General features: G+C 38.4%; 1 protein-coding gene across 2 annotated transcripts in view; it reads left to right on the plus strand.

Annotated features, from left to right (window-relative positions):
* Agk (acylglycerol kinase) overlaps positions 1-18,879 on the plus strand; it is a 91,069-nt gene that overhangs the window by 46,139 nt on the left and 26,051 nt on the right. For both annotated transcript variants that reach the window (XM_042677287.1, XM_042677288.1), the window contains exons 7-9: positions 2,520-2,552; positions 4,441-4,535; positions 14,710-14,779. In XM_042677287.1, coding sequence (XP_042533221.1) covers positions 2,520-2,552; positions 4,441-4,535; positions 14,710-14,779 — 198 coding nt within the window. The remainder of the gene's footprint in view (positions 1-2,519; positions 2,553-4,440; positions 4,536-14,709; positions 14,780-18,879) is intronic.

Here is an 18,879-nt window from a genome sequence, read left to right on the forward strand (position 1 = left end):
ATCCACCTTTTTTTTTTTTTCATTGCTAGCAACCAAACACTGGGCATTGCATATGCTAGACAAGCAGTCAGCTGTGGAGCTGCCTTTGTTTTATATATTCTTGTGAGATACCACTACACATCTGTTAGAATGGTCAAAACCAGCTGGGCGTGGTGAAATACCAATGCTATCCCAGCTACTTGAGAGGCAGAGACAAGAGGACCAAAGGATTGATTCTACGCCAGTAGGCAAAGTTAGTGAGATCCTGTCTGAAAAACAAATTACAAGCAAAATGCCTGGAGGAGTGGCTCAAAAGACGGAAATTCAACCCCCATTACTTCAAAAAAGAAAGAAAAAGAAAAAAGAAAAGAAAACCTCAAAATGAACAATGTCAGATATTAGTAAGACTATGGAGTAACAGGAATGTTTGCTCATGGCAGGTGGAAATCACAACACATGTAAATGATGGCATTTGGGTGCTAATGTATTATGTATTATGGTAGGCTCTTCAGTGATAACAAATGTACCACTTGGTTGGAGGTTGTTGGTAATGGTTAGGGCACTGTGTGGGAACTCTGTGCATCTTCTCAATGTTGCTGGGAACATAAAACTTGTTTTAAAATAAAAGTTTACTTTTTTACTTTTTACTTTTTAAATTAATTTGAATTTTTAAATTAATTTTCTTCCTTTCTTCCTTCCTGTCTATCTGTCTGCCTGCCTGCCTCCCTTCTTCCCTCCCTCCCTTCCTCCCTCCATCCCTCTCCCCTTCTTTCTTTCCTCCTTCCTTCCTTCCTTCCTTCTTTCCTCCCTTCCTTCCTTCCTCCCTCCCTCCCTCCCTCCCCAGCTCCCTGGCCCTCCCTCCCTCTCTCTCTCTCTCTCTCTCTCTCTTTCTTTCTTTCTCTTTCTCTCTCTCTCCCTCCCTCCATCCCTCCCTCTCTCTCTCTCTCTCTCTTTTCTTTCTTTCTTTCTTCCTTTCCTCTTTCTTCCTTCCTTCCTTCCTTCCTTCCTTCCTTCCTTCCTTCCTTCCTTCCTTCCTTTCTTTCTTGCTTCCTTCCTTTCTTTCTTTCTTTCTTTCTTTCTTTCTTTCTTTCTTTCTTTCTTTCTTTCTTTCTTTCTTTCTTTCTTTCTTTCTTTCTTCCTTCCTTCCTTCCTTCCTTCCTTTCCTCTTTCTTCCTTCCTTCCTTTCTTTCTTTCTCTCTCTCTCTCTCTCTTTCTTTCTTTCATTTCTTGTTGGTCATGGAATTTTTCAAGGCCTGGGCACTGCCCATGGTCTCTTTTGCTCACAGCTAACATTCTACCATTTTGAGCCACAGCACCACTTCTGGTTTAATGGTGCTTAATTGGAGATAAAAGTCTCATAGGATTTCCTGCCTGGGCTGGCTTAGAACCATGATCCTCAGATCTCAGCCTCCAGAGAGGAGGCTAGGATTAGAGGCATGAGCCACCAGCACCTGGCTAAAGGTTTGCTAATTTAAAAAAGTGATATACTCTTACTGTTTGCGTTCACCCAGCAAAGAGCGTGTTTTGTCCTGCAATTGTTCTTTCATCCCCATAATAGGCCAGTGCAGTCTTTACATACCAGAAGTCCCTGGAGAGTCCAATGGAGGGGATTTTGCCTGATGCTCATTAGCCCATCCTGTACTCTTCATACCCACACCTCATTTCTGATTGCCTTTCATCTCCATTTGGTAGCTTCCTGTGTATGTGGGGGTCAGAAGCTAATAGCAGACAATGCTGTCCTGTTTGACTTGGCACTTGTGTGAGCCTTCCTAAGCTTCTTTTAGAAAAAGGCTTTGATAATGAACTTGTAATTGTTTTTATGGCTTTTTAATGAAGTGTGAAGAGTTCTTATAGCATAACTACAAAGAAGGAAATAGACCTCTTTAAGATGAGGGAGGTTTCAGCCCTTACTTGACAAAATGTTTTGAAGGAAAGAAAATGAATTATGTATTTACTATATTTGGAGCCATTAAAATAGGCATTGATTAAAAGAAGATTATGGAGAATATATCAAATATACCATGTATATCAAATGTGAAAAAATGGCTAATGATTACCCAATGTGATAGAATTGTGAGAAATTATTTTTCTTCAGGTATCTTTCAGTTTCATAATAGTATTCCCCTTTTTGTATTCCTCAATAAAAAACATTTACTTTTGCAAATTTTAGTGAGTATAGCAAAGTAGTTTTTCCTATTTGACTGCTTCTTAGGGAATTGTATAATTAATATCTATGTCACATTTTATATATAGAACTTAAAACACAGACATTAGTCTTAAATTCTATAACACATGACCTTACTAATATAATATGGGGTTTTTGTAATTATTTTAGCCTTAATAGATCCTAGGTCAAAGATAAAATCCAATTTAGCTCTAATCCTATTTGAAAATACAGCATGTTTTAAGATTCAGTATATCATTTAACATAGTTTCTAGGAAGAAAATGTATAAGTTTATGGTCCATGAAAACTGAATCCAATTCCTTTATGATAAACAAAATATCACGTTGTTTATATATTTTTTTTTAACTTTTTTAGGTTGTTACAGGAGTTCTTCGAAGAACAGATGAGGTAAGCTTTCCCTAAAAGAATAATTACATTTTGAGTTTTTATTTTCTATTCTTTTCACTTTTATTCTTTATCTGACCCTCCATGTTTTAAGTACACACACACACACACACACACACACACACACACACACACACACACACACACACACACACACACACACACACACACACACACACACACACACCACACACTATATAAGTAAGGATAAGTAAGGTTTTTGGTGATATGAAATTTTTGTGATTTTTTTTTTAACCCAGGGCCTTGTTTATGCTAAGCAAGTGCTCTACTACTTGAGCTATACCTCCAGCCCATTTTTCACTTACTTTTTTGTTCTGAGGACAGGGTCATGCTGTATTCAAATGCAAATCTTCCTGTCCTAGAGTCTGGAATAGCTGGGGCTATATGTGTATACCACCATGCCTGGCCACCATGTTGTATTTTAAATTGTGATAGGATTAGATTATAGAAAAGACAGTACTGCTGCCTCTGTCATAAGATATGCTAATAAACCCCTCCAGCCTTTCTGTAGTGTGTGTGTGTGTTGTGTGTTGTGTGTGTGTGTGCGCGTGCGCGTGTGCGTGCACGCGCGCTGGTCCTGGGGTTTGAACTCAGGGCCTGGTTGCTGTCCTTGAGTTTTTTTGCTCAAGGCTAGCATGCTGTCACTTGAGCTACAGCTCCACTTTTGGCTTTGGCTTTTTTGATAGTTTATTAGAAATAATAGTATCATGGACTTTGCTACCAGGGCTGGCTTCAAAACCACAATCCTCAGATCTCAGCCTCCTGAGTAGTTAGGATTATAGGCATGAGCCACTGGTACCCAGCTTTTTTTTTCTTTTTTGCTGGTCCTGGGGCTTGAACTCAGGGCCTGGGTGCTGTTTCTCAGTCTATTTGTGCTCAAGGCTAGCACTCTACCATTTAAGCCACAGTGCTACTTCCAATCTTTTCTGAGTAGTTTATATGGAGATAAGTGTCTCACAGACTTTATTGCCTGGTCTGGCTTCAAACTGTGATCCTCAGATCTCAAGTCTCCTGAGTAGCTAGGATTATAGTGTGAGCCACTAGCACCCAGCAACTTTTTCTTCTTAATCCTGCCTGCCCTGTAATTTATAACAGTTTTGTGTAAAACAAAATTTTTGAGCTGGATGTGTAACTGAAAGTGGTAGAGCACTTATCTGGGGTTCGTTGTTAAAACATCTGAAGCAAAATGGCAAATGCTAACATTTGTTAAATCTGGGTAGTGGATTCATTTGTTAAATCTGATTATTTGTAATATTATCTCACATATTTTTTAGAAGAGTTAAAATATTTTATGAATGAAAACAACAAAACAGATCCTTCTTGGTCCCTTTAATAATAATTTGTGCTCCGGATAGCCTTGGAAGGTCCTTAAAGTATCTACTGTATTTGCTGCATTTAATTAAATCTGCTGCTATGCTATTACCTGTGCCACTTGATTTGCTTGTTCTCTTTGCCTTATTTGTACTTGAGATTATTTCGTGTCATTGATCAATGTACATGTTTCTAATTGAATTTAGTCTGCTACTTTTTCAAATAGTATAATGCAGGGTGCAGTCTCTGTCATACTAATGTATCGATCCAACAGCTGTTAAGTTCCGCATTAGCTTTACTAAGTTTCTTTTAAAACAGTTCTCATTAATGAGTTATCCAGGTGTTTCTTCCAAATTCCAAGTCACTGTATTTCCCTTGTTTGCTTTGCTTTAGGGACTGCTCATTGATAGGTAGTATTTTATTACTGGCCTAGAGATGGGGGAGGGGAGATAGGGAGGCTGACATAGGACTAGTTACTTGGTTATGGTGGATGCACATTGCTGGTCCACTGAGCCTTATCTCTGCCATACAACAAAATGTTCTCTTTTTGTTTCCTCAGGCTACCTTCAGTAAGATTCCCATTGGATTTATCCCACTGGGACAGACCAGTAGTTTGAGCCATACCCTCTTTGCTGACAGTGGAAACAAAGTCCAGTAGGTTGTCAATATGGAATGTTGGCATCTGTGGGTGAGCGAGCTTGGGAATGAATAAAATTTTTTTTTTTATTTTGAGTTTTGATAGCCTGAAACCTGAAATAATTGGGAGGAGAGTTCAATCTTCCAGGTCACTGAGAAGTTTCCCACTTGGGTTGTGAGACTGTCTCATCTAATAGGAAGTTCCCTGTGGGGTGTGAAGTGAGTTCTTTACGTCCTCAGTCATGAAGCTGTCTCTCATCCAAAGTGTTTTTATGCTTTCACATTGTAAGAGTCTTTTGTGAGGGTAGATTCACACAGATCATTTGTTGGCTTTAAATATACACAATAACAAATGCCAAGTCCCTTGTGAAGACTGAACTGAGAGCTTTGGCTTCATTATCTTGATGCTAGAAATAGCTAAAACCCCAACTACAGTCTCATCCTTTGGGACTGCCTAAAGTGGTAGACAGTATGGATAAAGTAGACAAGGAAAAGCAGTGTTGCCTGGACATCTACATTAAATTGATATGAGTCTTAACAAAGAGTCTTCTGACTGTTCAGAAGTCAGGCTGATTGTTGTTATTATTATCCTATTTTCTTGAAAGCATTATATGATCAAAGCATAGTCTTTCAAAACAGTAAGGCTCTTCAATTTCAGGGCCAACTTTCACAGTGATTAATAACAACCCCGAGCAAGTGGTTGTCAGAAAGATCTGAGTAAGTAGAGAGATATCTGAGAGTCTTTAAGCTTTGTGACACATTAGAAGTAAGTAAATCTTTGCTGAATGAATTGGTTGAAAATTCCTTGTAACTTTTCTATTTATAATCTTCTAGACCAGTGATGATGATGATGATGATGATAGCAATAAGATTGAGGTGATTTTTTTTTTCTTTTTTGGCTAGGGTATTTTTCTGCTTTGGAATGTTTCCATTAAGCTGATTCTCGCTGTTGTAATTCTAGGAATCAACTACTGTATCTTTTAACACATTTATTTATTTTTAAAGCTTGTGTGCAAGATAACCACTAGACATACGTACAGATATATGTCAGACCTTTGTTCTGTTCAGCATTGAATAGGCATCCCAAGGCCTAGAAAACAGGAGAGGCCTTTTCAGTAGATAATACTTTTTGGTTGCAATTTGGAATTTTTGAAGGCCAATAGATAGCGATAAATGAGTTATTAAAGAATTTTTGCATACCTGAGATAAATCTCATTGAGTTTGGGTCCTGATTATGTTAGCGAACTTGTGCCAACACAGACTATTTGAATTACTTTAGCCAATATTTCCAAGCACTCTCTCTCTGTGTATGTGTGTGTGTGTGTGTGTGTGTGTGTGTGTGTGTGTATGTGTATATGTATATGTATATATATGTGTGTATATATATATATATGTATATATATATATATATATATATATATATATATATATATATACGTATGTATGTATGTCAATGATCGGAGTTAGATCATTTTCTTTGGAGAATCCCTGTCCTTTCCAAAAGCTATTTTATGTGGCATGTGCAAACCCCGAGGATCTGAAATAACATTGAGCATTTTAGGAGTTGATTTCTCCCTATTGTAAAAATAGTGTTGTTGCTAATTCTAGTTATAATTTAAAGATTTATAAAACTTAATTTTTAAGCATGCCTCAGGGCTCTTAAGTAATGAAATAATTTGCTCTGGGTTCAGGATTTCACAGACCTCTGAACATGGCAATTGCCTGAGGCTGTTTAAAAAGAGCAAAGCTTGCTTCTTGCCCTGATGTCAAATTTTCTTGTACCATAATCACTGCAGAAGAAAAAAGAACCATTTTCTTAGACTCTGGAATGTTGCAAGTAAATAATTCTGAAAGTGCTGTTCCATGGTTCATAATTGCTTTATTTAGAACTTCCAGTTACTACCGGAGAATGATAAATTAAGGTTGCTTGTTAGTTATCTTCTGCCAAGTAAGGTGTTTTGAGTTGCAGTAGTTCTCTAAAAGTACATTCTGGGCCTGTCAGGGTACTCAGTGCTGTCCAGAGTGAGGGGTGCTCCTTCTGGACCAAGTCCTGTTCAGTGGCTTTTTTCAGAGCCCGTGTGCTCCTTTTCATACCAAGTCAGTCTAAGCTTGACAGTGGACTCTTCCTATGTGCAATCTCATTTTTTAAATGGCTACGTGCTACCGAGGTGGCATCCATAATGGAAGGAAAAACTAAGATAAATATGTCTTTATAGAGAAATAAGAGTAAGTACAGTGATTTCAACATGCTTACCAGGAAGCACCATATATATCTCTATCTATCTATCTATCTATCTATCTATCTATCTATCTATCTATCTATACACATATACATATACATACATACACCCACATATATTTTTAAATTTTATTTATTCTTGCATAGTTCATGGGGCTTGAACTCAGGGCCTGAACACTGCCTGTGAGTTTTTTTGCTCAAGGCTAGCACTCTACTATTTGAGCCACAGCTTCAACTTTTGGCTTTTTCTTGTTAATTATAGATAAGAGTTTCACAGACTTTCTTGCCTAGACTGGATTCAACCTGAGATCCTCAGATCTCAGCCTCCTGAGTAGCTAGGATTACAGGCATGAGCCCAGCAACGTGTATGTGTGTGTGTGTGTGTGCGTGTTTACATGCACGCACGCGCACGCATGTATTTGATGTTCATGGGAGCTGAACTCTGAGCCTGAGCACTGTCTTTCAGCTCTTCAGCTCAAGGCTAGTGCCCTACCACTTGAGCCACAGTGCCACTTCTGGCTTTTTTCTGCTTATGTGGTACTGAGGAATCAAATCCAGGGCCTCATGCATGCAAAGCAAGCGCTCTACCACTGAGCCAACTTCCCAGCCCAACATGTATATTTTTGAGATTTTAAAGTATCTTAAGTTGTACTTAGCTTTGTTGGGTTTTTTTTGTATATATTTTTGATTGTAAAGGTACTGTACAGAGGGGTTACAGTTACATGAGTAAGGTAATGAGTACATTTCCTATCGTGCATTGTTACCCACTCCTTTGTTCTTTTTCTACCATCCCTTCCCTCCCCATCTCCCCGACTCCTCCCCCACCCACCAAGTTGTAAAGTTCGTTTTCAACATAGTGTCTTGTACATCTCATTGTTACAATGGGTCAACCTGTATCCTTATTTCAGCATTTTGTTAATTTCCCTTCCACTCCCCAAATTAGAAAAATGTATATACATGATGCAGGGCACTGGAATCAAATACAGTGAAAACAGGGGTTATACCATGGGGGAAGAAACAGAAAAATCATATAGTACCTTATAAATGCTTAGCTTTGTTAAATCACCAGGTTAAGTAGGTATGAAGTATGCGTCAGCTTGGTCACAGTGATGGAGAGACTCCAAGAGCTCGCAGACTGTAGATGTGGGCAGCCTTCCCAGACAGAGGGCCCATGTTCATTGTGCCTGCTCTGGCATCTGAATAACTTGACTTAATCTCTCTGAACCTCCCATTTCCTCACCCTATTTTTAGCTAATTCATTCTGGATTAATTCATTCTGTATTGTGAAATGTACAATAATAGTATTTCAGTTAAACAGCTGAAGTCAAGACTAACTAGGTGAGCACAGTTGTGATGAGTAGAATTACCTGATACATGGCCAACTTCATATTTATTGGAAATTTATTTGAGAGGGACAAACAATAAATGACATACTATGCAATTATCGATTCAAGATGCTATAAGTAAATCAGACAAATATCAAGTTGATAACTTTCTGCTCCATTACTAAATGCTTTACCTAGAAAGTATTTTTTTTAATCATTTTATTGCTATGGTGGGCTTCCTTCTCCCAGTCTGTATGTGGCAGTGCAGATTAGGATCAGCCATGTAGGTGACAGTCTTAATTCCTTGAATAGAAATCAGTTTCCTCCTCTCCTCTCCTCTCCTCTCCTCTCCTCTCCTCTCCTCTCCTCTCCTCTCCTCTCCTCTCCTCTCCTCTCCTCTCCTCTCCTCTCCTCTCCTCCTCTCTTCTCCCCTCCCCTCCTCGCCTCCCCTCCCCTCTCCTCTTCTCTGCTCCTTCCCTCCCCTCCCCTCCCCTCTTTTGTTCTCTTTCTTCTGTTTTAAGGTTTGAAATCAGGATTTTGCTCGTTAGACAAGAGTTGTACCATGTTAGTCTCATCTCCAGCCCTTTTCAGATAGCATTTCTTTTTGTGCACATTAGCCTTAGGCCTAAACCTTCACACCCACACCTTTTGCATTCTTAGAATTATAGGCCTGTTCCACTATGCCTGGTTTGTTGATTGAGATGGAGCCTCACTAAGTTTTTGTCTAGACTTGTTGTCTGGACCATGTTCCTCCTGATCGCTGCCTCCCAAGAGTCTGTGACTACAGGTGTGAGCCAACAGACACAGCCTAATGTGGTTCTAAATGACCCTCTCTGTAAGCGTAAACTCCAGACAGAATAACTATGTTACTTACAATAGTCTAACAAAGGCAACAGAATATTAACATGGCTTATCCTTTACATAAACAGGAACTATTTAGGATAAATCTAACAAAATGTGCAAAATTTATATGCTGGAAACTACACATCAATAAAGAAAAGCCAGGAAGACCTAAATAAATGGAGAAAAATTAATGTTCGGGATGGCCAGACTCAACCCTGAGGGTCAGTTCTCTCCAAATGGATCTGTAAATTCAATACAACCTCAGAGCTCAGGAAGACTATTTATAAAAATTGACTGAGTAATTAAAAATTTATATAGAAAAATAAAGTAGAATAGCCAAAAAATCAGAAAATGATGATCAGATGTTAAGAACTTACTGTTTTACTCGGAACAGTGTAGTGTTGGCAAGAGAAGTGACATGTCAGTCAGTAGAAGAGAATCACACGTTAGGCTCACACTCATGAATTATTGACTTCAGGAAAAGCCAAGGCTGCTCAGTAGAGAAGGGACAGTATTTTCAACAAATGTGCTGAAAAACTAGACAATAAAATGCAAAGAATTAAACCTCAGTCCACTTTTCACATTGTATATATAAAAATGTCATATGTAATCCTAGCTACTTAGGAAGCTGAGATCTGAGGATCACTGTTTGAAGTCAGCCCAGTCAGAAGAGTCTGTGAGACTCTTATCACCAGTAAACTACAGAAAAGCCAGAAGTAGAGCTGTGGCTCAACTAGTAGAGTACTACTCTTGAGCGAAAAAGCTCAGGGACTGTGCCCTTGCTCTGACTCCATGACTGGCAAAAATAAATAAATAAACAAGTAATAATAAGTAATGGATCCTAGATCTAGGTAAAACCTTAAGTTACAAAGCTTCTAGAATAAAATTGGTAGTTATTAGAAAAAATGAAAATTAAATCCTTGATGAAATGCCACAATACATCTATTAGAATGGCTTGCAGGAACAATAGCAACCAAACATAAAACAAAAACAAAACAAAAAACTTGACAGCACCAAGCTACTGATGTGTGTCTAGCAATGAAACTTCCCATTGCCAGCACTGATATTACAGGAAATGATGTGGCTTTTTTTTTTATAAAATTAATTTCATACTTACTATGTGACCAGTCATACTTCTAGGTATTTACACCAAAAGAAATGAAGATACATGTTCACACAAAAACCTACATCTGGCTGTTTTTAGAAACTCAGAACTTAGGATACTGCCAAGGTCTATCTTTCAGTTGGTTAATGGAGAAGATAAACAAATACTGATACATCCAAACGGGGTCACGTCTGAGAGACTCATGGATAGAGCCAGTGAACTATTGGCCACCAAGGCTGGAGGCTCTGTGTAGTCAACAATATTGTGAGCTCCTTCTGGGAGCTTAACTAGGATCCCATCGTAAATATCAGAGAAAAATCCCATGTTTCTGCAATGGATAAGGGAAAAGGAAACAGCTGAGATACACTCCAAGGTCTGCCTTTCAGGAGAAACGAGTGAAGCAGAGCCTGGAATAACCAGGGCTTACAGACATAGAGGAAGGGAAATACTGAACTCCAGTCAGCTCTAGCCCTTGGTGTGGAGAAGAAAAATGCCCAACTCCAGCTGACCCTTACTGGCCTGTCTGATCATACAGAGAGAAAAAGTTGTGAATTATTGGAAAGATAATGAGAGAATCAACATCTGTGAAGATTATGTAACATCCTTCTTTTTTTGTCGGGGCTTGAATTCTGGGCCTGGGCATTATTCCTCAGCTCTTCAGCTCCAGGTGAGCACTCTACCACTTAAGCCACAACACCACTTCTGGTTTTCTGATGGTTAATTAGAGATAAGAAAATCTCTCAGACTTTCCTTTCTGGGCTGGCTTTGAACCACGATCCTCAGATCTCAGCCTCCTTAGTAGCTTGGATTACAGGCATGAGCCACTGGCACCCAGCTGGCATAATATACTTCTAATTAACACATGTGTAAGAGAAAAAAACTGATGTGAAATGCAGAAGTATTTTGAACTAAATGAAGATAAATCACAACTTAGCAAAATCTATGGGATGCAGCAGAAGCTATACTTAGAGGGAGATTAGCAGCACTGGATGTACAAATTAAAAAAGAAGAACCATAATCAAAGTTTCCACTATAGCAAACAAGGAATGTACAGCAAATTAAATCCAAAGTAAAAAGAATAAAAGAATAAGAATTAGAGCAGAAACCAATGAAATTGAACACTGGAAATAGCAAAAAAATTAAAAAAACTCAATTTTTTTTTTCTTGAAGAGTTCCATAAGATCAGGAAGTCTCTAGTTAGCTTAAGTAAGAAAAAAAAGTCTGGGTACAGTGACTTACACCTATAATCCCAATGATTGTGGAGGTATAGAATTAGGATGTGATCTGGCCTCAGGTAAAAACTCAAAACCCTATCTGAAAATTAAAGCAAAAAGGACTACAAGGGTGGATCAAATGGTAGAATGCTTGCCTAGTAACCAGATGGCCCTGAGTTCATACCCTGGTACTGCACACACATACAAAGAAAAAAAAAAGAACACGAACTACTAATATTAGTGATGAAAGAGAGCTGACTGCTACAGATTCTGTGATCATTAAAGGGGTAATACATAGTATGAACAACTCTATCAATAAATTTGATAGCCTCAGTCAAATAGACTGGTTCTTCCTTGATAGAACTTGACATTCATACAAGAAGAATAGACAATGGGTTAATGGAATAACAAATTGTGTTAATGCAGACAGTGGAATATTGTTCAGTTATAGAAAGATGTATGATCAAACCTCAAACAGGCATATAGGAACATACATGCATATTGCTGAGTAAAAGAAGCTCATGGAAAAAGGCTACACATTAGGATTCTAACTGTTGTTTTGATTAGACAAAACTGAATGTAGTAAAAGGGTGGTTTCCTGCTAGGGCTGAAGGGGAGGGTATACAAAAACAAGAGTAGAGGATTTGTAGGACAATGAAACAGGTTGGTTGTATACTACAGTGGAAACGTGCCAGTTTACATTTGACCAGACCCATAGACTGATGGAAACTGGTAGAATGTGATACACCAGTGTAAGTTCATCACTTGTGACAAATGTGTGTAACAGGGGTTGTTGATCATAGAGGAGGGTGTGTGAATATGGGGACAGGGAATAGGTAGAAAAATCTCAGTACAATCCCCTTCATTTTGCCATGAATCTAAGAAGGACCTAAAAAAAACAAAGTGGTTCTTTCAAACTTAGCTAATTCTACCTCCTTGGGTAAGCCTCAGGGAAGAGTTCTTACCTCCTCAACTTGGCTTAACGTTAAAATGACCTTTCATCACTTATATATTGACCCTTACACCCCACCGTTGCTAGTAATTCAATTTGAACTGCAATCTGGATCAGGTAAAATTCAGGTGAGAAGACCATGCTGAGTGCGGCCAGGGATGGAGGGGAAGGTATAAAAAGACAGCATAGAAGATTTTTTGCAACAGTAATAGTTTGAGTATAAGACTAATAAATTGAAACATACCAGGTACATATGGTTATGAAAGATTTCATAGTGATACTGAGAAAATAAATAAAAATGTTAAACTGAGCACTTTGAGATGATGTTGGGAATCATCCTGTTAACTCGAAAATTAAAGAATCATTTGTCCTGACTCTCCCATATTATCTGTATTACAGGGTGTCTAGCTTGTTAATGAGGGCAAATTTCTTAGTAGAGTAGATAATAAATTAGAATGGTTATCAGAGTGAAAGGATTGCCAGTTTGGAACTTCATTGCTTGATGAATCTAGGCAGTGATTTTCACTGGCTGCAATTATCACAGAACGAGAGATGACCAGATGTTATGGAGTTCCTGATGGAAGAACATGCCACCACATGGGGATTGGTGTTGCCAAAAACTCAAAAGCTGAATTAGCAGCAGATTTCCTATTCTCAGTACAGATCATCAGAAAATACAAGTAGTGACCATGTATTTTAATGCCTTAAGGGCTAAAATCAGTAAAATATAAGTCCTCAAACAGTCACTAAGACAAACAGTGAAATTAAGAGTACAGCTATAGAGTAGAAAACTTGTAACACACAAGCCAAGTCAAAAGTCTTTGTCTTGGGCTGGGAAGGTGGCTCAGTGGTAGAGTGCTTGCCTTGCATGCATGAGGCCCTGGGTTCAATTCCTCAGTACCACATAAGCAGAAGTGGCGCAATGGCTCAAGTGGTAGAACTCTAGCCTTGAGCTGAAGCGCTGAGGGACAGTGCCCAAGCCCAGAGTTCAGGCCGACAGAAAAAAAAAATCTTTGTCTTTTGTACATATATATAATGAACTATTTATGGTTGAAATAGTAAAGTATCTAAGATTTGCTTTAATTGGTACAAGTTAGTGGGCAGGTGTGGGACATAAGGTTGGCTATATGTTAACTGTTGAGGAATATAAAGATATAAAGGAATTCATGTTACTATTCGCTGTAGTGTTTATATATTGAAGTTCTATAAAGTTATTCATTCAACAAATGCTGTGTGTATTATACCATGCCCTGTGCTAATGCAGGTTTGATTTTGGTTGGTAAGTGAACATTAGATTGGCACTAGCCTTGTGGAATTTTCCAGTCTCTGGATGGCAGATGATAACGAGATACACATGATAGAGCTGTTGTTGTAGTGCATGCCTGCAATCCTAGCACTTGAGAGGCTGAGGCAGGATTGTGAGTGTGAGGCCAGCCTGCAATACAGAGTGAGACCCTGTTTCAAAAAAAAAAGAGAAATGGGTGAAGAGGAGGAGAAGGAGGAAGGGCAGAGTAAGGAAGGAGTATAGAAGGTGATTTATCATCTGTAGTGAATAGATGATAAGGAACTGTGGAAAAGGATCTAGGCTGGATGGAGCGGGCCTTTCTGAGATGGTGAAATGTAGTCAGGTTGGAAGGATGAGAACAGCAAGTCAACGGCTAGGTTATGGGAGGGGCAGGCAGGCACTCCCAGGAAGTACTTGATGAGAGTCTGCTTATTCTCTCTACTCTGAGAGCAAGTATCTTATTAACTAGCCACTTGTTGGTGTAACATTTCTTTTGTTGACTATGTTGTGCATTTCTGTGTGGCTACTCTTAAATCAAAGTAAAATACAACTCCACAATTGCTTCTAAGCCTGTCAGATTCACAAGCTCTGAATGGATATCAATGGCATATACCTTTTGATGAGTACTTTCTTACATACAGACTTTTCAAAAGATTGTCAAATCATACATAAGAATAGTCTCGTGTCTTTGAACAAAAGAATCAGAGATGAAAATGAAGCGTGTCTTCAGAGTCCTGGAAACTGGAGAAATATGTCTAGGGCCTGGCTCATATTTTGCTTAGATAGCGGCAACGAATTCTGTCCCTTTGTCACCGTTCTGGTGGCTGAGTAAAAAGGAATGGTTTTTCACGTGCCTGAATTTCTTACAATAACTAAAAGATGTTTCATTATTGTTATTTAAGTACCTTAGTTTGCCATGATAAATATGAGGCACAATGGGGAGGGTAATATTAAAGAAATAAATGATTGATACCCGGTGTAAACTTCCTGCCAGAGGCTCTCTTTGAGATCTCTACTGTACTTTTATCAGTAATTGTCTCATACAACAACTTTGTTCTGTTTTCTTAGACCATTTTAAAACACAGTTTTGTTTATTGCCTGGCCCATCTGCTAGTATTCTGGGCAGCCATGTTTGCGTGTGTGTGTGTGTGTGTGTGTGTGAGAAGTGGGCATTAGGAGGTGTTATTTTCCATAACATGATCACTTTCTTTCTGTTCCCCTCTCTTTAGACATATTACAGATGCCACACTTGCCATTGTGAAAGGAGAGACGGTACCACTTGATGTCTTAGAAATCAAGGTAAAATCTTTTGTATAGATTTTTTTTAAATCTTCAAAGTAATAAAGCCATATGCATGTTTTTTGTTTTTTGTTTTTGTCAGTCGTGGGGCTTGGACTCTGGGCCTGGGCACTCATATTCATGTTAAAAAAAAATAAACTGGGGGCTGGGAAGGTGGCTCAGTGGTAGAGCGCTTGCCTTGCATGCCTGAGGCCCTGGGTTCGATTCCTCAGCACCACATAAGCAAAAAGAAAAAAACCGGAAGTGGCGCTGTGGCTCAAGTGGTAGAGCGCTAGCCTTGAGCTGAAGAGCTGAGGGACAGTGCTCAGACCCAGAGTTCAGGCCCCACGACCGGACCCCCCCCCCCCAAAAAAAAAAAAAAAAAAAACTGGCTGGGTTCTGGTGGCTCATGTCTGTAATCCTAGCTATGCAGGAGGCTGAGATCTGAGGATTGTGGTTCAAAGGCAGCCCAGGCAGGAAAGTCTGTGAGACTCTTATCCCCAATTAACTGATAGAAAACCAGAAGTGATGTTGTGGCTCAAGTGGTAGAGCGCTGGTCTTGAGCCGAAGAGCTGAGGGATAGCGCCCAGGCCTAGAGTTCAAGTCCCATGACCACCACCACCACCAACAACAATAAATAAATAAATAAATAAACTGCAGTCATTCAAATGAGATTAATGTAATGAGCATCAAAGTCTTTCTTCCCTTCTTATCCTAAGTTTTAATTCCCACAGAAAAAAAATTGCCCGGTTACCATGAAAAGTTTTTGTTATCACTCATTAATATGATTATGAACTTATTTTTTAAAAATACTGTGGTAGGCAGTGAAGGCATAGCTTAGTGGTACAGCATGCTCTTAACATATTTGAGGCCCCTGGGTTTAATACCCAGGACAGTACAAAATAAATAAGTAACTACTATGGTAAAGGTCCATAACATAAAATTTACTGTTGTAATCATTTTAAATGTATACCTTAGTACTGTAAGCATGTGATGCTGCCCTTATATCAGTTTTGGAACTTACTTCTTGACCTCTATGGCATATTTAAGAATACCTCTATTTTTCTAATATAGTTCTCTCTCTTTAGTTATTTTACTGCTTACCTCCAACACAAGAAATTTTGCTACCTCCTGTAGTTGCTTTGAATATTCAGAGAACTCATACATATAAAATACTTGGGGTAGTGGCTGCTTGTGCATTGGTTTTCTGGATCTCCCATACTCTCCTAATGGCAAATGAAGCCTTTCTCTTGCCCCAGTGGAGCAGCTTCTCTTTCTTTGCAATTCAGGTTGCTCAGCTGTCTTTAGAATCTCAGCCCTCAGATGGGCCTGAGAAAAGTTCAGCCTTTGTAGATTATCTTTTTCTCTTTACAGTAGGAAGGATATCTCTGTGTAACTTTCTGCATCCCAGAAGGGAACAGAACTCCCCGTTTTTTGTTATATCAGATAATTTTAATTATTTAATGTTATAGCTAACATTTTCTTGTTGATCTATAATAAAACTTGCTAATTGGTTTGCAAATATGTTTGCTGGCTATGCCCACTGAAAGGACTTAGAAGCCATGATACCCTACAGTAATGAGCATACTTGTACCCAGATTTTGGTCTTTAAATACTATTCCCTAACAAAAATAGCCAGGACAAGAACAAAGCAAGACAACTCGAACACTGATGAGGACATCACAGAAAAATGAGAAGAGCCACCCTGGAAGGTCCTGAAAACTGACTTCGGAACCGTTTACATATCAAAAAGAATGATATCACTGATGGATTATAATGTTTTACATAAAAAATAAATGATCTCTAAATTCCCAGTAATTTCTAGCTTTTAAATGTAGAAGGAACGATAGATTATGAACATTATCAATCTTTTGGTCACAATTTTGATCATTTTCAAGTTGAGCTAATTAATGGATCCTAAAAGCAATAGAAAGCTGTTGGAAAATAAATATCCATTCAGTCTCAAAATTATTTATTAACAATTAAAAATGGAAGAATATGTCTTTTTTTTTTTTTTTTTTTTTTTTGGTTGGTTGGTCGTGGGGTTTGAACTCTGGGCTTGGGCACTGTCCCTCCGCTCTTCAGCTCAAGAGCAGTGCTCTACCACTTGAGCCACAGCGCCACTTCCGGTTTTCTAGTGGTTTATTAAAGATAAGAGTCTCACGGACTTTCCTCCCAGGCTGGCTTTGAACTGCGATCCTCAGATCTCAGCCTCCTGAGTAGCTAGGATTACAGGCGTGAGCCCACTGGCACCTGGCAGAATGTGTCTTTAGAGTATAGAAATCTGGCATATTGCTACCTGTCAAAATAATCAAATTTAACATCACCAACAATTGAGCAAACTGACATTATCTACCTCCTGATGTGATAACCTTTGGTATCCAATATTGCTTATGCAATTTTCAGCTCAAATGCTACTCTCGATCTAATCATGAAAAACCAATTCCTGAGATAGTCTATCCTCTTTTTAAAAACAGAGTTATGAAATACAAAAGAAAGTAGACAGTTCATTCAAGATTAAAGGAAATTAAATGTCACTAAATCCAGTAAAAGATCTTGGGTAGGAAAATGATAACCATTGGCAGTTATTATGGACTTGAAAGTTTTTGCCTTCTCGGGAATTATTAAAACAATTAAAATATTTTAAAATGAAAGATAGCATCTACAATGCTTAATTTCTTAAGAGTTATTGTCATACCTGTATATATCATTGCTCTCAGACGATGTATGCTAAAATGTTAGAATGTGAAGTCTGCAACTTTTTTCCATTTAACAACACTGCAAACATAAACACACATACACACACACAGATAAGGCTTATATAGGAAGATGCTGGCAATGGTGAATTTAAGTAAGAGATCTAAATGGTATTCATTTTATTATTTAAGTTTTTGTCATGTCTTTTTTTTCAAAATAAAAATTTGAGAGAGGGAAAGGATGAAAGCCATTTTCAATTCTTGATCAAGATCTTCTCTTAAGAAAGAATTTGGGGGGAAAAAAAGATTTTAAAGGACTGGGAAAGTGGCTCAGTGGTAGAGTGCTTGCCTTGCATGCATGAGACCCTGGGTTCGATACCTCAGCGCCACATAAGCAGAAAAAGCTGGAAGTGGCGCTGTGCTCAAGTGGTAGAGCACTAGCCTTGAGCTGAAGAGCTGAGGGACAGTGCCCAGGCCCAGAGTTCAGGCCCTATGACCGACAAAAAAATAAAAAGAAAAAAGGAATTTAAGAGTTCAAGTGATATAATTCCTTAGAAAAACAAACTAACAGTCAAAACGAATACCAGAAAACTGGCTCTTAAGAGGTGTGTGGGGACAGTCAAGGGGAGTGGGGAAGTAGATGAATGTAGATGAGAAGAATGCAATCATAATATTCAATGCATATCCTATGAAACCAAGAAAATTGAGGGGAATGGCTGGATTTGGACAGATGAGGGAGAATGATGGAAGGGGTGACATCCATCAAGATGCACTGTGCTTATAAACTAATTTGCCAAATGGCAACTCCTATGCACAGCTCCTTAAAGATACTAAAATACATTTTTTTTAGCAAAGAGGTAATTCCTACAAGGCAAATATTTTCAGTTAGATAGTGGTTAAGTAACTAGTTTTTCTTCATCTAATTATTTTTCATTTTTTCTTGCTCCCTCCCTACCCACTAAAGAGTACATTCCCGAAGAGACAAAACCATGAAGTTAGATCACCCATCCTATAAATAGTGAGCCCTATGTAATCTTTATTTAGGTTTGACTTCAATGTACCATGTATATTGAGGATGAGCATTTTTTACTCATTGGTTACTTGGTATTTGCAAAAGAAGGTTCCACATTGTACCATGATTCTAAATTTTATTTCCCCAGACTTGCTGTAAATTATACTGGATGAATATCCCTAAGTTCAAAATCCAAAATCCTACAAACTTCAAAATCTGAAATTTAGGATCATTTCAGATATCAGATTTTGAATTTTTGGACTAAGGATGTTCAACCAGTAAAGTCTATGTAAATGTTTAAAAATCTGAAAAATCCAAAATCGGAATGCTTCTGATACCAAGCACTTTGAATAAGGGATATGTGCATGTTTATAGTTGCTGAGATAAGTGTACTATTTTTTTGCCTTCTATTT

This window comes from Dipodomys spectabilis, unplaced genomic scaffold (assembly GCF_019054845.1).
Source record: "Dipodomys spectabilis isolate Male_0828 unplaced genomic scaffold, ASM1905484v1 ptg000034l, whole genome shotgun sequence".
NCBI lineage: Eukaryota > Metazoa > Chordata > Mammalia > Rodentia > Heteromyidae > Dipodomys > Dipodomys spectabilis.